The sequence below is a fragment of the Lytechinus variegatus genome, chromosome 14, assembly GCF_018143015.1.
Source record: "Lytechinus variegatus isolate NC3 chromosome 14, Lvar_3.0, whole genome shotgun sequence".
Taxonomy (NCBI): Eukaryota; Metazoa; Echinodermata; class Echinoidea; order Temnopleuroida; family Toxopneustidae; genus Lytechinus; species Lytechinus variegatus.
The window spans coordinates 3,168,745-3,184,622 of record NC_054753.1 but is presented as its reverse complement, the minus strand read 5'-3'; the positions used below and the strand labels follow the sequence as shown (position 1 = coordinate 3,184,622).

Sequence of the window (15,878 nt, the reverse complement as noted above, 5' to 3'; positions counted from 1 at the left end):
GAGTTAAACTTAGATTCCAGAGGACCCTTAACATCTAATCATTTAATACATTGTTTTACAGGAAGGTTTTGTCTTGGAGCAATGATGTGAAGGAGTATTTCTAGAGTTAAACTTAGATTCCAGTGGACCCTTAACATCTAATCATTTAATACATTGTTTTACAGGAAGGTTTTGTCTTGGAGCAATGATGTAAAGGAGTATTTTTAGAGTTAAACTTAGATTCCAGTGGACCCTTAACATCTAATCATTTAATACATTGTTTTACAGGAAGGTTTTGTCTTGGAGCAATGATGTGAAGGAGTATTTCTAGAGTTAAACTTAGATTCCAGTGGACCCTTAACATCTAATCATTTAATACATTGTTTTACAGGAAGGTTTTGTCTTGGAGCAATGATGTGAAGGAGTATTTCTAGAGTTAAACTTAGATTCCAGAGGACCCTTAACATCTAATCATTTAATACATTGTTTTACAGGAAGGTTTTGTCCTGGAGCAATGATGTGAAGGAGTATTTCTAGAGTTAAACTAGATTCCAGAGGACCCTTAACATCTAATCATTTAATACATTGTTTTACAGGAAGGTTTTGTCCTGGAGCAATGATGTGAAGGAGTATTTCTAGAGTTAAACTTAGATTCCAGAGGACCCTTAACATCTAATCATTTAATACATTGTTTTACAGGAAGGTTTTGTCCTGGAGCAATGATGTGAAGGAGTATTTCTAGAGTTAAACTTAGATTCCAGTGGACCCTTAACATCTAATCATTCAATACATTGTTTTACAGGAAGGTTTTGTCTTGGAGCAATGATGTGAATGAGTATTTCTAGAGTTAAACTTAGATTCCAGAGGACCCTTAACATCTAATCATTTAATACATTGTTTTACAGGAAGGTTTTGTCCTGGAGCAATGATGTGAAGGAGTATTTCTAGAGTTAAACTTAGATTCCAGTGGACCCTTAACATCTAATCATTTAATACATTGTTTTACAGGAAGGTTTTGTCCTGGAGCAATGATGTGAAGGAGTATTTCTAGAGTTAAACTTAGATTCCAGAGGACCCTTAACATCTAATCATTTAATACATTGTTTTACAGGAAGGTTTTGTCTTGGAGCAATGATGTGAAGGAGTATTTCTAGAGTTAAACTTAGATTCCAGAGGACCCTTAACATCTAATCATTCAATACATTGTTTTACAGGAAGGTTTTGTCCTGGAGCAATGATGTGAAGGAGTATTTCTAGAGTTAAACTTAGATTCCAGAGAACCCTTAACATCTAATCATTTAATACATTGTTTTACAGGAAGGTTTTGTCCTGGAGCAATGATGTGAAGGAGTATTTCTAGAGTTAAACTTACATTCCAGAGGACCCTTAACATCTAACCATTTAATACATTGTTTTACAGGAAGGTTTTGTCCTGGAGCAATGATGTGAAGGAGTATTTCTAGAGTTAAACTTAGATTCCAGAGGACCCTTAACATCTAATCATTTAATACATTGTTTTACAGGAAGGTTTTGTCTTGGAGCAATGATGTGAAGGAGTATTTCTAGAGTTAAACTTAGATTCCAGAGGACCCTTAACATCTAATCATTTAATACATTGTTTTACAGGAAGGTTTTGTCTTGGAGCAATGATGTGAAGGAGTATTTCTAGAGTTAAACTTACATTCCAGAGAACCCTTAACATCTAATCATTTAATACATTGTTTCACAGGAAGGTTTTGTCTTGGAGCAATGATGTGAAGGAGTATTTCTAGAGTTAAACTTAGATTCCAGTGGACCCTTAACATCTAATCATTTAATACATTGTTTTACAGGAAGGTTTTGTCTTGGAGCAATGATGTGAAGGAGTATTTCTAGAGTTAAACTTAGATTCCAGTGGACCCTTAACATCTAATCATTTAATACATTGTTTTACAGGAAGGTTTTGTCTTGGAGCAATGATGTGAAGGAGTATTTCTAGAGTTAAACTTAGATTCCAGAGGACCCTTAACATCTAATCATTTAATACATTGTTTTACAGGAAGGTTTTTTTTATCTTGGAGCAATGATGTGAAGGAGTATTTCTAGAGTTAAACTTAGATTCCAGAGGACCCTTAACATCTAATCATTTAATACATTGTTTTACAGGAAGGTTTTGTCTTGGAGCAATGATGTGAAGGAGTATTTCTAGAGTTAAACTTAGATTCCAGAGAACCCTTAACATCTAATCATTTAATACATTGTTTTACAGGAAGGTTTTGTCCTGGAGCAATGATGTGAAGGAGTATTTCTAGAGTTAAACTAGATTCCAGAGGACACTTAACATCTAATCATTTAATACATTGTTTTACAGGAAGGTTTTGTCTTGGAGCAATGATGTGAAGGAGTATTTCTAGAGTTAAACTTAGATTCCAGAGGACCCTTAACATCTAATCATTTAATACATTGTTTTACAGGAAGGTTTTGTCCTGGAGCAATGATGTGGAGTATTTCTAGAGTTAAACTTAGATTCCAGAGGACCCTTAACATCTAATCATTTAATACATTGTTTTACAGGAAGGTTTTGTCTTGGAGCAATGATGTGAAGGAGTATTTCTAGAGTTAAACTTAGATTCCAGAGGACCCTTAACATCTAATCATTTAATACATTGTTTTACAGGAAGGTTTTGTCTTGGAGCAATGATGTGAAGGAGTATTTCTAGAGTTAAACTTAGATTCCAGAGGACCCTTAACATCTAATCATTTAATACATTGTTTTACAGGAAGGTTTTGTCCTGGAGCAATGATGTGAAGGAGTATTTCTAGAGTTAAACTTAGATTCCAGAGGACCCTTAACATCTAATCATTTAATACATTGTTTTACAGGAAGGTTTTGACCTGGAGCAATGATGTGAAGGAGTATTTCTAGAGTTAAACTTATATTCCAGTGGACCCTTAACATCTAATCATTTAATACATTGTTTTACAGGAAGGTTTTGTCTTGGAGCAATGATGTGAAGGAGTATTTCTAGAGTTAAACTTAGATTCCAGAGGACCCTTAACATCTAATCATTTAATACATTGTTTTACAGGAAGGTTTTGTCCTGGAGCAATGATGTGGAGTATTTCTAGAGTTAAACTTAGATTCCAGAGGACACTTAACATCTAATCATTTAATACATTGTTTTACAGGAAGGGTTTGTCTTGGAGCAATGATGTGAAGGAGTATTTCTAGAGTTAAACTTAGATTCCAGTGGACCCTTAACATCTAATCATTTAATACATTGTTTTACAGGAAGGTTTTGTCTTGGAGCAATGATGTGAAGGAGTATTTCTAGAGTTAAACTTAGATTCCAGAGGACACTTAACATCTAATCATTTAATACATTGTTTTACAGGAAGGGTTTGTCTTGGAGCAATGATGTGAAGGAGTATTTCTAGAGTTAAACTTAGATTCCAGTGGACCCTTAACATCTAATCATTTAATACATTGTTTTACAGGAAGGTTTTGTCTTGGAGCAATGATGTGAAGGAGTATTTCTAGAGTTAAACTTAGATTCCAGAGGACACTTAACATCTAATCATTTAATACATTGTTTTACAGGAAGGTTTTGTCCTGGAGCAATGATGTGAAGGAGTATTTCTAGAGTTAAACTTAGATTCCAGTGGACCCTTAACATCTAATCATTTAATACATTGTTTTACAGGAAGGTTTTGTCTTGGAGCAATGATGTGAAGGAGTATTTCTAGAGTTAAACTTAGATTCCAGTGGACCCTTAACATCTAATCATTCAATACATTGTTTTACAGGAAGGTTTTGTCTTGGAGCAATGATGTGAAGGAGTATTTCTAGAGTTAAACTTAGATTCCAGTGGACCCTTAACATCTAATCATTTAATACATTGTTTTACAGGAAGGTTTTGTCCTGGAGCAATGATGTGAAGGAGTATTTCTAGAGTTAAACTTAGATTCCAGAGGACCCTTAACATCTAATCATTTATATTGTAAAAGAAAAGTGATCAATATTGCTGACGGGTCTAATGAAAGACTGGAACATGTTTAATTAGATGCTTAGTCAGTGGCATAGAGATATATCATTTAGCACAATAAAGGAAGGGACATCAGTCATGCGTTAAGACATCATAACCTACATGTACATGTACACACAGCTTTATGAAACCACCGCCGGAAGGGGGGGGGAAGATGATGAATTGCATGAAAGGATCGCAAGGTGATAAGGTTAAAGGGATGGTCCGGGCTGAAAGTATTTGTAGCTTAATAAATAGAGTAGAATTCACTGAGCAAAATGCCGAAAATTTCATCAAAATCGGATAACAAATAACAAAGTTATTGAATTTCAACGTTTAGCAATATTTTTTTAAACAGTCGTCATGAATATTCATTAGGTGGGCTGATGTCACATCCCCACTTGTTCTTTCGTATTTTATGAAATTAGGTTTATTCAATATTTTTCCTCCAAGAATTAGAAAAATTGGATTGACAATTGATTTAGTGCATTATATATTTATTCAGAGATGCCAACTTTTGGAAATCAGAATTAGGGAGGATTTGCAACTGCCACCAAATTATGTGCGCGTAGCGCACATCTCGAGCGCAGAGCGCTCGACCCTTGCGGCCGGGGTCCAGGGCCCGCCTTAGGGCCCTGGAAGCTCTGGGTTTCTAGATGTTCTCTGGTGCAATCTGACCCTTATTTTGGGGCATTTCACATGTTTTCAAATAAAAATTGCTCCCACTTTTTTAACATAAAAAATATCAAATATACATTCTTACATGTAAAAAAATGAGGGGACAAAAGAAGTACCTGTTCAACAATAATAATTAATAAGGAGGAATTATCACTATCGGCTATAGGCAGGTTATGTTCCACTATAAATCCAGTAAAGAAAAGCTCAGCGCTGGTCCCTTGCTTGGTGAAATAAAGTCAACAGGGTACTAGTGGAGCTCGAAGATCTTGTCTTTGTAATGTCCGTAGGCCTATGCCGTTTGCTCCGGCTCCCGAACGGTGCTTCCGAATATCATCACGACCTCCGTACTCAACTGAAATGTCCACGCTGCAAGTTGCGCAAAATGCATGGTAAATTCCTCTTTCCGACCTCCGAATACACAGGTACTGGAGACTGTATTCAGTCTTATACTTCTGAGACCATTTCTTGGTCTTCTTTTGTTGATTTTCCGCCATTTCGTGTCAATATCAACCCATCAATACGCCAAAATCACACACCGATATTCCACCGCACGACTCGACAAATCCAGTGGCCGCGAGCGCACACGCCTTGCAAAGCTAGCCGGGCCTACGGGCCTGGTGCATAGTGGATTCCCGTTGGGCATATCACATGCACCAGCTTTTCGCTGCTCCTTATTTGTCTACCTTTAACATACAGGATTTAGTAGCAGCGAACCTAATGGAGTTACTACATGCTAAAGTTAGCAGACGATACATGTCCTTCCAATCCAATTTGATTAATTCAAAAAAATCGTAATTTCGGGAGGATAAGGATGGTAATCGTAAGGGCGGGAGTTGGGATGAATTTTCGGGAGCCTCCCGATGAAATCGGGAGGGTTGGCATCTCTGTTTATTGCTGCAACTTATTTCATTGTAAGGGAGACATATTATTCACACCAGTATGAAATAATGAAAAATTATGATTTTAAGTAATAACATAAGAAAGCGGAAAGTTGGAATGTGACATCATCAGCCCACCTAATGAATATTCATGATGACTGTTTTTAAAAAATATTGCTAAATTTTAAACTTCAATAACTTTATCATTTGTGATCCGATTTTGATGACATTTTCGGCATTTTGCTCAGTGAATTCTACTGTATGTACTAAAATACATGTATATATATATTTTCAGCCTGGACCATCCCTTCAATACTTACAGAATGTGTGCAAGACAGCTAAGCTTATCAGCAGTATTCTTATGATCATCACCTGTCATACCTTCACTCATCTCTGTGAATTTAGAAGCCATCGTGTCGTATTTCTCATCCATCTACACAAAACAATCAGAGGAGATATAGGTCAAATTTTCAAACGAGTCAGGCTTAAAATCTTGTATTTCACTGTTATCATACATATAGCTTGGTAAAAAAAAAATATATGCTCATATCATCATATTCTTGTCATTTCACAAAACAATCAAGTTTTTGACAACTTTTTTTGTGAAAGGATCAGTGTTTTACTTCTATAGTGAATGAGCTGACATCTGGCATGCCATAAACGTGTAGTTGGATTCAACATACTGTCAGGTTAACTAAACTATTTTTATGAGAATGTGGTCTTTTTATAGACAGGTGGTCCCTTCATTTTATTTGACCTTACCTTTCTCCAGTAAGATAGCAGCTGTGAGCTGTAGTCTTCATCATACAGACCCTCGATCATATCCCAATCACAGATGCACTCTGTCAAACGCTTCTTGTCTCCAAGCTTGATTAACTGGTATGGGTATTCCTGGAAAGAAACAAAAATAATTTCACAACAATAAGGTTTTTAATCCTGTTCGTTCATTAGTTTTGATCATCCTTCCCAACCACTCTTTAATTCTCTTCACTGGCTTCCTTTTAAACAGAGAATTATGTTCAAATTACTCTTGATTGTCTACAAAACACTGAATAAACAGGCTCCACAGTATTTAAGTAACTGCTTGAATCTGTATACACCAACTAGAGCACTTAGGTAGGCCAGTGATCACCTGCGCCTCACATATTCATTAACTCGTACATTACATGTAGCTGGTGACAGAACTTTTACGGTGTCCGCTTCAAAATCCTGGAACGACCTGCCACTAATAATTATACAGTCTCCATCATTAGCAATTTTCAAAAAGTCATTAAAAACTCATCTCTTTCGTACTCTGTAGTTTTAAAATATTACATTTAATTAATTAATTGTAGGCGCTTTGGGCCTAATGGGAAAAGCGCAGTACAAATAATAAGTAATATTAATAATTCAAGTGCTTTCAGAGGGATGCAAGCATCAACAATTATTCATGGGATGTGGGATGTCTCCCCCCCAGTCCAATGAAGAGGGTCATCTTGTGCCCCTCTGCCACTGATAAAAAAATCCCCAGAATCCACATTACCGCTATGACAGGCAATGTATCTTGGTTATGAACTTGGTGAAAATAAAAGGTTTATAATATCAATTTAATATTTCTTATTTTTTCAAATTCCCTGTTTGTTATCAATTTGAAGCTAAATGTACTGATAGAAAAATTAAAAGCTCATTTTCTGCTGAAGATTTTTTTTTTTGAGGTTTCAAAATTATATTTTGCTGAGGTAGACCATAATATGTAGTGACAGGAAGAAAGAAACATGGTTGATATATCACTTTAAAGCTTAAAATGTACTTTTTAAAGTTCAATGAAATTCTCAAAATTAATTTTAGGCAATTATTGCCTGTTTTGGGGTGGCTGGTCACAATCGTGGAGCGTTGTGGCCCAGTGGATTAGTCTCCGGACTTTGAAACAGAGGGTCGTGTGTTCGAATCCCAGCCATGGCGTAATTTCTTTCAGCAAGAAACTGATCCACAATGTGCTGCACTCAACCCAGGTGAGGTAAATGGGTACCGGTAGGAAGTAATTCCTTAAAAATCTGTGTGCGCTCTGAATGCCTAGCTTGGCCGGGTAATATAGGAGCGCCTTGAGCACCTAACAAGGTGGATATGTGCGCAACATAAATACTCTATATTATTGTTTATATTTTATCATGTACGACTAACCTCCACTTTCCTCTCAATATTGGAGACATTTTCAAAGTAATCGGCAAGCTTAGTGTTCCACCATCTTAGCAGGGTTTCGTTCATTGCTGCACCACCGTCTTCATCCTCGTCCCCCTCCCCAGCCAGCCGGGCATTGAAATACTTCTTCCTGATGGCCTTGCTCAGGGAGCGGTGATAGAAGTCGAGACGTCCTTCCCCGCTATCCCCGAAAGGTCGCAGGAAAGGTCGTAGGGCACGGTAAACCTGGGCCCATTTTACGGCAGGTAGGGGTTGGAGCTTGTTGGATTTCTCCTTCTTTTCACTTGCACCTAGATGTTTAAAACAACAATGATGAAGGGAAGACTTAAGACTATTGACAGGGAGATTGATGGAAAGGGGATTAGAGGAAGAGAAAGATGGATCATTAACAATAAGAAAAACTTAAAATGGACAGTCTGTCGAAAAAAATCTAGAAGAGAGACAGAAATAAGAGAACTGGGTGTAGTCTTCAAAGAGAAGGCTAGGAGTCCAGGACTGTGGCATTGGTAAAGCAATGTGGCCCAGTGGATTAGTCTCTGGACTTTGAAACACAGGGTCGTGGGTTCGAGTCCAAGCCATAGCGTAATTTCCCTCAGAAGAAATTGATACACATTTTCATTCATTCCCTGAAATGATTGCGCAATGAAAAAAGGCTTGCCAAGTAATCATTTCTTGCCGGGGTAATAATAAGATAAAATTTCTTTAGAAGAGTAAAGAGATGTAAGATGATAGCATGACATGTGCTATAAAAGAACCGATAATTCTTCTTACTATTATCCCACTGCCATCCACATTTTGCTTTTCCCTGATGAAAATCGTGATTACAGATAAATTCCAGTTCTGGTAACGATCTCAAAATGACTTTGTACAGAATATAATGACCACCCAAGTGTGGTCAAAGGATTCTGGAAGAAATTTTGTAATTGCTGAGAAATTAAAAGCAAAAAAGCAAAATAAGCGCGAATTCGGTCACTTCCGTAGATTCTTTATTCCAGCAATAATAATACACTGTCCCAGGTGTGCCTATCTGTGTTGGCGATCTTCAGTGTGATCGTATTTCAGCTTAGATTTTATGATTTCGCAAAGTTCAGTTTATGTAACTACCAGATCTAGATCCACGATGATATAGTCATACTTAACCTTGGTTTTACAGACTTTCTCTCGAAATTAGTGTTTTACTGCAACTACTATCAGTTACCTTTAAAACTGATAAATACTGAAAATGTAAAATATAACGCATCTCATTTTACAAACCCTTTTCTTTGTTGTTCTCTCCATCATCTGAAGGCATAAGGTTATCTTCATCTCCAAGAATGGCCAAGAGTTCCGCTTCCAGGAGACCAGATGAGGAGCATTCCAGAAGACAAAGGGTCGCTACCATCAGACTCCCTCCACTTTCGTCTTCAAATCTCTCCAGGACTTGGGCCAGGAGCCTTGAGGAAGGATGGAAACATGAAATGATAACATGTTCCTACATAATTGCAAGAATAAGAATATTCGCTATTTGTGTTGTACAACGCCTCAGAATCTAGTGAAAATATGAAAAACCAGAGTTTTTTTCCCTGCAGTAATCTATGAAAAGGGAGCAAAAATATTAAAAGCGAAAAGCAAAATCCCTGCACGAGCTGGGCCCACAAGCGCACAATATCTTGGACAGCATTGCGCATTTAGCCAGCAGCGGGCTATACGCGCATTGTCACCTCATTTGATATTGAGCGCAATGAATAAATTGCATTGTGACATCACCTCCTAAAGCCGTGCAACGGTACATTTTGGATGGTACGTCTTGTGTGCAATGGTATGAATGTGTGACATTCAGCCTCCCATTTGGAGGCGCGATAGCTCAGTCGGTAGAGCGGGGGATTCGTATTCCGGTGACCCGGGTTCGATTCCCACTTGGTGCGCTAGTGCCCTTTGGTAAGGCATTAATCCACAGTACCAGGTCCTTCGGAGGGAACTTTAAGCTATCGGTCCTCTGGTTGCTTGCTTACAAGCATTCATGCTTTCTTAGCAATCAGGTAAAAAATCACCACCACCACTTCAGGCATTTGCTTGCGCACAACAAGCTAAGTAGGCGTTGTACAACTTATCATATCTTCCAGGAGAGCCTTTCATCAAACATTTGTTGTTGGATAAGCTGTCAGATTTGACAACTTGTCACTCCACACGTGATACCCCTCTTTGTCAGACAAACTCAGAATAAGTAAACATTTTTCACTGAAGACATTTATAGCACTTGGTTGCCTGAAAAGGGTTCCTTTTTAATGCGGTTCCTGGACTATAGTGCTTGGTTGACTATGTTGAGAGTGACCCCCTACCCATCCAAGATGCAACAAGTACAATTAAGAGCTTACCCCATCTCTTTTAGAGCACAAAGCAAGTGTCACCCTTCTGATGACCCTTGATGCTGTTGCTCTACTGCAGCCGTGGATAGTGGCTGAACTATCCAGCACAGATCCTGTGACATAGTTCAGTGCAGTGCCACAAAAATTGATGGGGTCAGTGCATTACTCCTTCTAGTTGTATGTGTCAATTCGTCTCCAATTAAGTCTATGGGGAAGCTTACTCCATCCCTGGTAAATAGGTATTTTTAACATATACCTCTCATCATACAATTCAAATGGATTTGATCTGTCACAAAATACACGCTCCCTCCGCAGAGCAGCTCCAACAAGAGCATTCACCATCGTCATCTTGGTTGTCATGGGCAGTGGATTTGTCGGATGAAATTGGCATTTATCAGCAGGTAAAGACCGACCAAATTCAAGATACTTGTTGGATCAAATTAGAGCACTTGTAGGATTTTTCATCTGACAAAGTTTCATGAAATGGAAAGTTGTAGGACAAATAAATGTTATCGGATAAAAAAAGGACTTGTTGGATAAAACGTCTGACAAGTCCTTTCATGAAACGCTCCCTAGGATGTCACAAGTACAAGTTGTTGAAACAGTCATGCCCACACTCATTCCAAGGCTCACAGGAGACAAGAATCGGACCAAACTGAATCATCATGGTAATGAAATCATAAATCAAATACAAGAATCTACTTTATCATGATTTAAGATTCAAAATAACTTATAAAGGTACTTTGTCAAAAGTCAGAAGAGTCTCTTCACCGTAGGAAACCTGCAAGCAGCTTCTGATTCTATTACTCACATTTCAACATAGACAAAACAATGGGGAAAATGCGGGAGAGCTGCTATGAAAAGATGCATAGTGACTTTGTAACAGGATTTCTGCCAAACAAACATGGCACAGATTTTTGACAAGGTTCCTAAACTTACTCTAGGAGACCATCTGCTAGGGTGTTGATCTTGTCTGTGACCTTGGCGAAGACACCGTAGACTCTGAGCTCTTCACAAGCGATGGACAACCAGAGAGGATTCTGGGATGCTTCCTTGCTGAGAAGGCTTATCATCTGTTCTTCATCAAGACGCTTGTTGAACTTCCCAAGGATCTCGGAGACAATCTCCTGTTAAAGGTATAAGACAGTTGTAGCAGCAAACAATTATTTCATGAGAAATTCTAAAAAATCTAGGTTAATTGCCACAATATTATCATAGATCTAGATCATAGATTTCATAGATGCAGGCCATGTTACACTGGAAAACACTTCATCCCTTGGATAGGATGTTAAATGGAGGCGCCGTGTAGAGAGTGACCACCTTTGCACGTTAAGAACCCACTGCACTATTCGTAGAGTAGGGGGAAACCCTGGTGTAGTGGTCCACCTGCACTCTCCCTCCCCCCAACCAATCTGCGGGTCATGGTGATTCAGATCGCTTTTTGCCTCCCAGGCACAGGTGATGCCAAACCAATAATAATAATAATAGTCTTAATATCTCAGAGGGCACAGGATTAGAGTTAGGTTTATAATAGAGTCTTGGTATGGAATAATGTAACGATAATGATAAGGGCATATTAAACTTTGGAGGTATATCTATGGACGATTTTCCACCATTGGAGAAAACAGGATTTAATCATGTATTCTGAATAATACAGTCTGACCTCTCTTATCTCCCCTTATCTGTACCTCTCTATTATCTGGACGCACACATGGCCAAGATTTTTGTTCAATGTAGGAGTCTACGTGGGGAAATGAGAATCATGTATTCTGAATAATACTGCAAGAACATTGAGACATACCCTTCTAGATTCCATATCAAGTGGAGTAACAGGTAGTTCTACTGGTTTGTTCTTTCTCTCTTTCAGCATACGATGAGGTGGTGTCTCATTGATCATAGAGAAGACGCAACGAACCTGAGGTGCTAACTTAGACGGCAACCATCTCAACGTGGAAGCAGTTCTGTCTTCATCAAGCTGAAATGGCATAAGGGAGAAATAATCATGGTATAATGGAATTGAAGGTATTTTGGATAATGAAGGTTTGGACAAACTGTATTAAGAATCCTTGAACATTGTTGCTAGTTGTGTTGTGTTAAAAACCGGGCCAGAGTTAAGTAATTGACGACTTGAGGTTGTGCCATTGGGGCTGCTAGTTTGTATCTGCTTTAATTAAAGGAGAATCCAACCCAAATAAAAACTTGTTTTTACAGGAAAAAACAAAATCAGACAAGTTGATAGTTGAAAATTTGAACAATATCAGACAAACAATTAGAAAGTTATGAATTTTTAAAAGTTGTACAAATTGGTAATCACTATACCCATGGAGACTTCATATTGGCCACATATGGGATGTGATAGTGATGTAAGGCAAGGACTACTCTTTCATGTACTCCGATATATAAAATGGCTAAAATTTCATTTTTCACAAGTTTTACTTCAAATTATATTTTTCTTTCATGATGATATAAAATAATATACAAGCTATGATATATTTGGATTACTTTAGATTTAGATTACAGATAATAAACTACATGGCCTATGGGAAAGTTGTCCTTGCCCCTTGCCATAATTAACTTACCCAGTTGCCAATTGAAACATACATAGTCTTAGGGATCCCAATTTTAAAGCAGTTATAACTTTCTTATTTCTTGACCAATTTTTTTTCAAACTTTCACCATTCTGTTTTATTTATTTTTCTCCTTTCGAAAATACATATTTGGACAAGGCTGCATTCCCTTTAATAGGAGAATGCTGATTATAAACACTATTTCCTGGTTTACACTGTATTTACATGAAGCATGTTTTATGCAACAAGTACTAAATTATTTTGAGGACTGAAAATTAAGTTAAATAAGTATTTCACACATTTCTGAAGGAGGCAATTCTAGAGGATTTGTATCAATAAGAAATATATATATGATCCTAGCAAACACAGAATAAAATACTGAAGAAAAGGAGGAACAGGGAAAACGGAAGGATGAAAACAGAAGGAAGGAAAAGAAAGAGGAGGAGAGGTTGGATGAAAGATGGAAGAAGAAAGGATGAAAGTGATAGAGGGGAAAAAAGAAGGGATGATAAGGAGAAGAGAGAGGAGGCCCGGGGGGGGCCCACTTCCATTAATTGACGAGTGGATACCATGCGCGACCATGAGATCTCAAAAAGCACCCTAAACAGATATTTTCCACATTCTGATAATGCACCCCTTAACAAGTATTGGCATGTGAAACCTTGGGGGGCCACTTCCAACCACGAGTGGATACCATGCGTGACCTTGATATCTCCAAAAGCACCCTAAACACGTATTTTCCACATTCTGAAAATGCACCCCTTAACAAGTATTGGCGTGTGAAACCCTACCCTTAACAAGTATTAAACAAAACGATACTACTGACAAGTATTCCCTGAATTGAACCCTAAACAAGTACAGCGATATTTCAATGTTATGTCACGAAGTCGGTTTCACCTTTACCTACATCAAATCGTACGTAGTGTTGACTACTGGGGCAAAAAGTACATCTTTTATAAAACATTTTAGTCTTGATTTTTTATACCCTCGCAAATTTGACCCTAAACACGTAACTTTCCGAGCGAAATAGATGCCCCTTTTTCATTATTTTAAAGTTTTTGACACCCTTATTACGTTACGTACGTAACGTGCCCTATCTTGAAAAAGACATCCTTTTAACATGTTTTTTGGGTCGCGCATGGTATCCACTCGTCAATGTAAGTGCCCCCCCAAGAGGAAGAAAGAAAAGAGAAGAAGGAGAGCAACAAAGGATAAAGGAAGAAGAAATGATAAAAGAGAAGAAGGGTCAGAAGGAAGAATAAAAAAAGGAAAAAAGAAGTAGGACAAAAAAGAAAACAAGAAAAAGAAGAATTAGAATAAAGTATTATCGATCTGATTACATACCTGATTTAGGGCATCAATGACAATAATAGTTGGCTTGGTGTTTGGGTTTGAGAGGGTGCTGCTAGCAATCTGACATGCTGATTCGTAATCCTTCGGCATGTTAGAATCCTAACAAAACAAAACATATATGGGATGATAAGTAATCAAAAAAAAAAAGAAACACTGCTGAAAAACCATGTACAGTATTGTGGCCCTTATTGAAATTCATTTGATTTATCTAGATATTCTAATCTTTACTATTGGTATAGTAGGGTAGTACTGCTATCCTTGGAGGCCTTTAAAAAATTAATAAATATGGTTACCAACAGATAGAAAATAAACATAAAGAATATGACTTCTATTAATGGTGGAAGAGTGACTTTTTTTAGACATTTTTATTTTTGAAGCCACTGTTCAACTTCATCTGGCAACTTATTCTGGGCTCTGAGCTGGGTTTTCACAAATGAATAGTGAAACCTGTACAGAAAGACCAAGGGAGACAAGAAAAATGGGCACATTGGTATTCATGGACCAGGGGGGTGGTTCACAAAGATTTAAGTATGACTTAGGTTGCACTTAAATGCCGATGCGTATCTGAAATGCAACGCGCAATCTTATTGATCAATACGCAGTAGTGCGCGTCCTCTTTGCATGATCTGACAAATGCGGTCAGGCCTTTTATACCTCGCGCAACTAGGCATTTAAGTGCGACTCTAAGTCATACTTAAATCTTTGTGAACCCCCCCCCAGTTCCATTCATGTTTCAATGGTAAATTATATTCAAAAGTAACTAATATGAAGTCTTTTCAGACAAGTGAACAGAGAGCTTTCCTGAAAAGACTACCACACTAAGATCAGAAAAGCAGGTCTTTACTCACAGCTTCCTTTGATATACATTATGTTTCAATGAAGTATTCATTGACAGGAATCCAAGTTTGTGATCAGGTGGTTCTCTTATACAGTTGGTCACTAAATTAGTATTGAAATGTAATTTTGTTGCAAAATACTCTAAGAAAAATGATCTCTATGAGCAGATGGCCTTTATTAACAGTTTCCTTTATGGAAAGGTTCTTGCAGTACATACTTCAATGGAAAGCGAATGATTTGGTTTTTCTTGAGACAGGTGGTATAAGCAAATCAGGTTTGAGGGTCTACTTGAATTGTAGACTTTGAAATCTCTAAGGCCCGTATTCTGAAGTCGGGTTTAAATTACACTCAGGTTTAAAGTTGTGGTCTAAGTATGGACAGTCAACCGTTACATAATCACCAGAGATATCATACTTTCAGCTCATTCGGCTCTAAAATCATTCATTATTGTGTAGGAAGTATAAATAGATGATTGTCTTCACCATCGATGAATCAGGAAAGAGCACAGTAAACATAAGTAACATACAACTGAATAAAATGTTGATACTTTTGGCTTACCTACTTAAACCACAACTTCAAACCTGAGTTTAAGTTACACCCGACTTCAGAATACGGGCCTAAGAAAAGTGGGCTCTATGAGCATATGGTCTTTATGGACAGACTCCTTGAATACATATTTCAAGGGAAATAAACTTATTTGTGGTTTTGATAGACAGGTGGTCACTAGAGCAGCTTTGACGGTGTACTCACATTGCAGACTTTAAGTTCTCTCAAGAGTCGTTTGATCATTTTCTCTGGGTTTGTGGATCCAGGGATGGCCCCTACAAAGTGATAGAATATGTTCCATGGTCCCTGTCCACTGTAGAAGAATAAAAAGTAATAATAATAGTAATAACGGTATATATTAACCCAGGTTAGCCAATTCAGTTCCGAAAACTGTTCTCCTAGCGAATAATGGTTCATCAAGGTGTCATGTTCGCTAGATTTACAGATTTGCACCAAATAGATATTACTATTTGGGCTGCTTCACAAAGTATCTACACGTAACTTTGACACCCT

The 15,878-nt window shown here is 37.7% G+C and overlaps 1 protein-coding gene across 1 annotated transcript in view; it reads right to left on the bottom strand.

The window, feature by feature from the left end:
* LOC121427455 (telomerase protein component 1-like) overlaps window positions 1–15,878 on the bottom strand; it is a 41,505-nt gene that overhangs the window by 12,923 nt on the left and 12,704 nt on the right. Inside the window, exons 10-17 of the mRNA XM_041623854.1 lie at window positions 15,570–15,678; window positions 13,974–14,081; window positions 11,864–12,037; window positions 11,002–11,189; window positions 8,972–9,150; window positions 7,700–8,007; window positions 6,302–6,430; window positions 5,860–5,972 (exon numbers count right to left, since the gene is read on the bottom strand). Of these exons, the coding sequence (XP_041479788.1) occupies window positions 5,860–5,972; window positions 6,302–6,430; window positions 7,700–8,007; window positions 8,972–9,150; window positions 11,002–11,189; window positions 11,864–12,037; window positions 13,974–14,081; window positions 15,570–15,678 (1,308 nt within the window). The remainder of the gene's footprint in view (window positions 1–5,859; window positions 5,973–6,301; window positions 6,431–7,699; window positions 8,008–8,971; window positions 9,151–11,001; window positions 11,190–11,863; window positions 12,038–13,973; window positions 14,082–15,569; window positions 15,679–15,878) is intronic.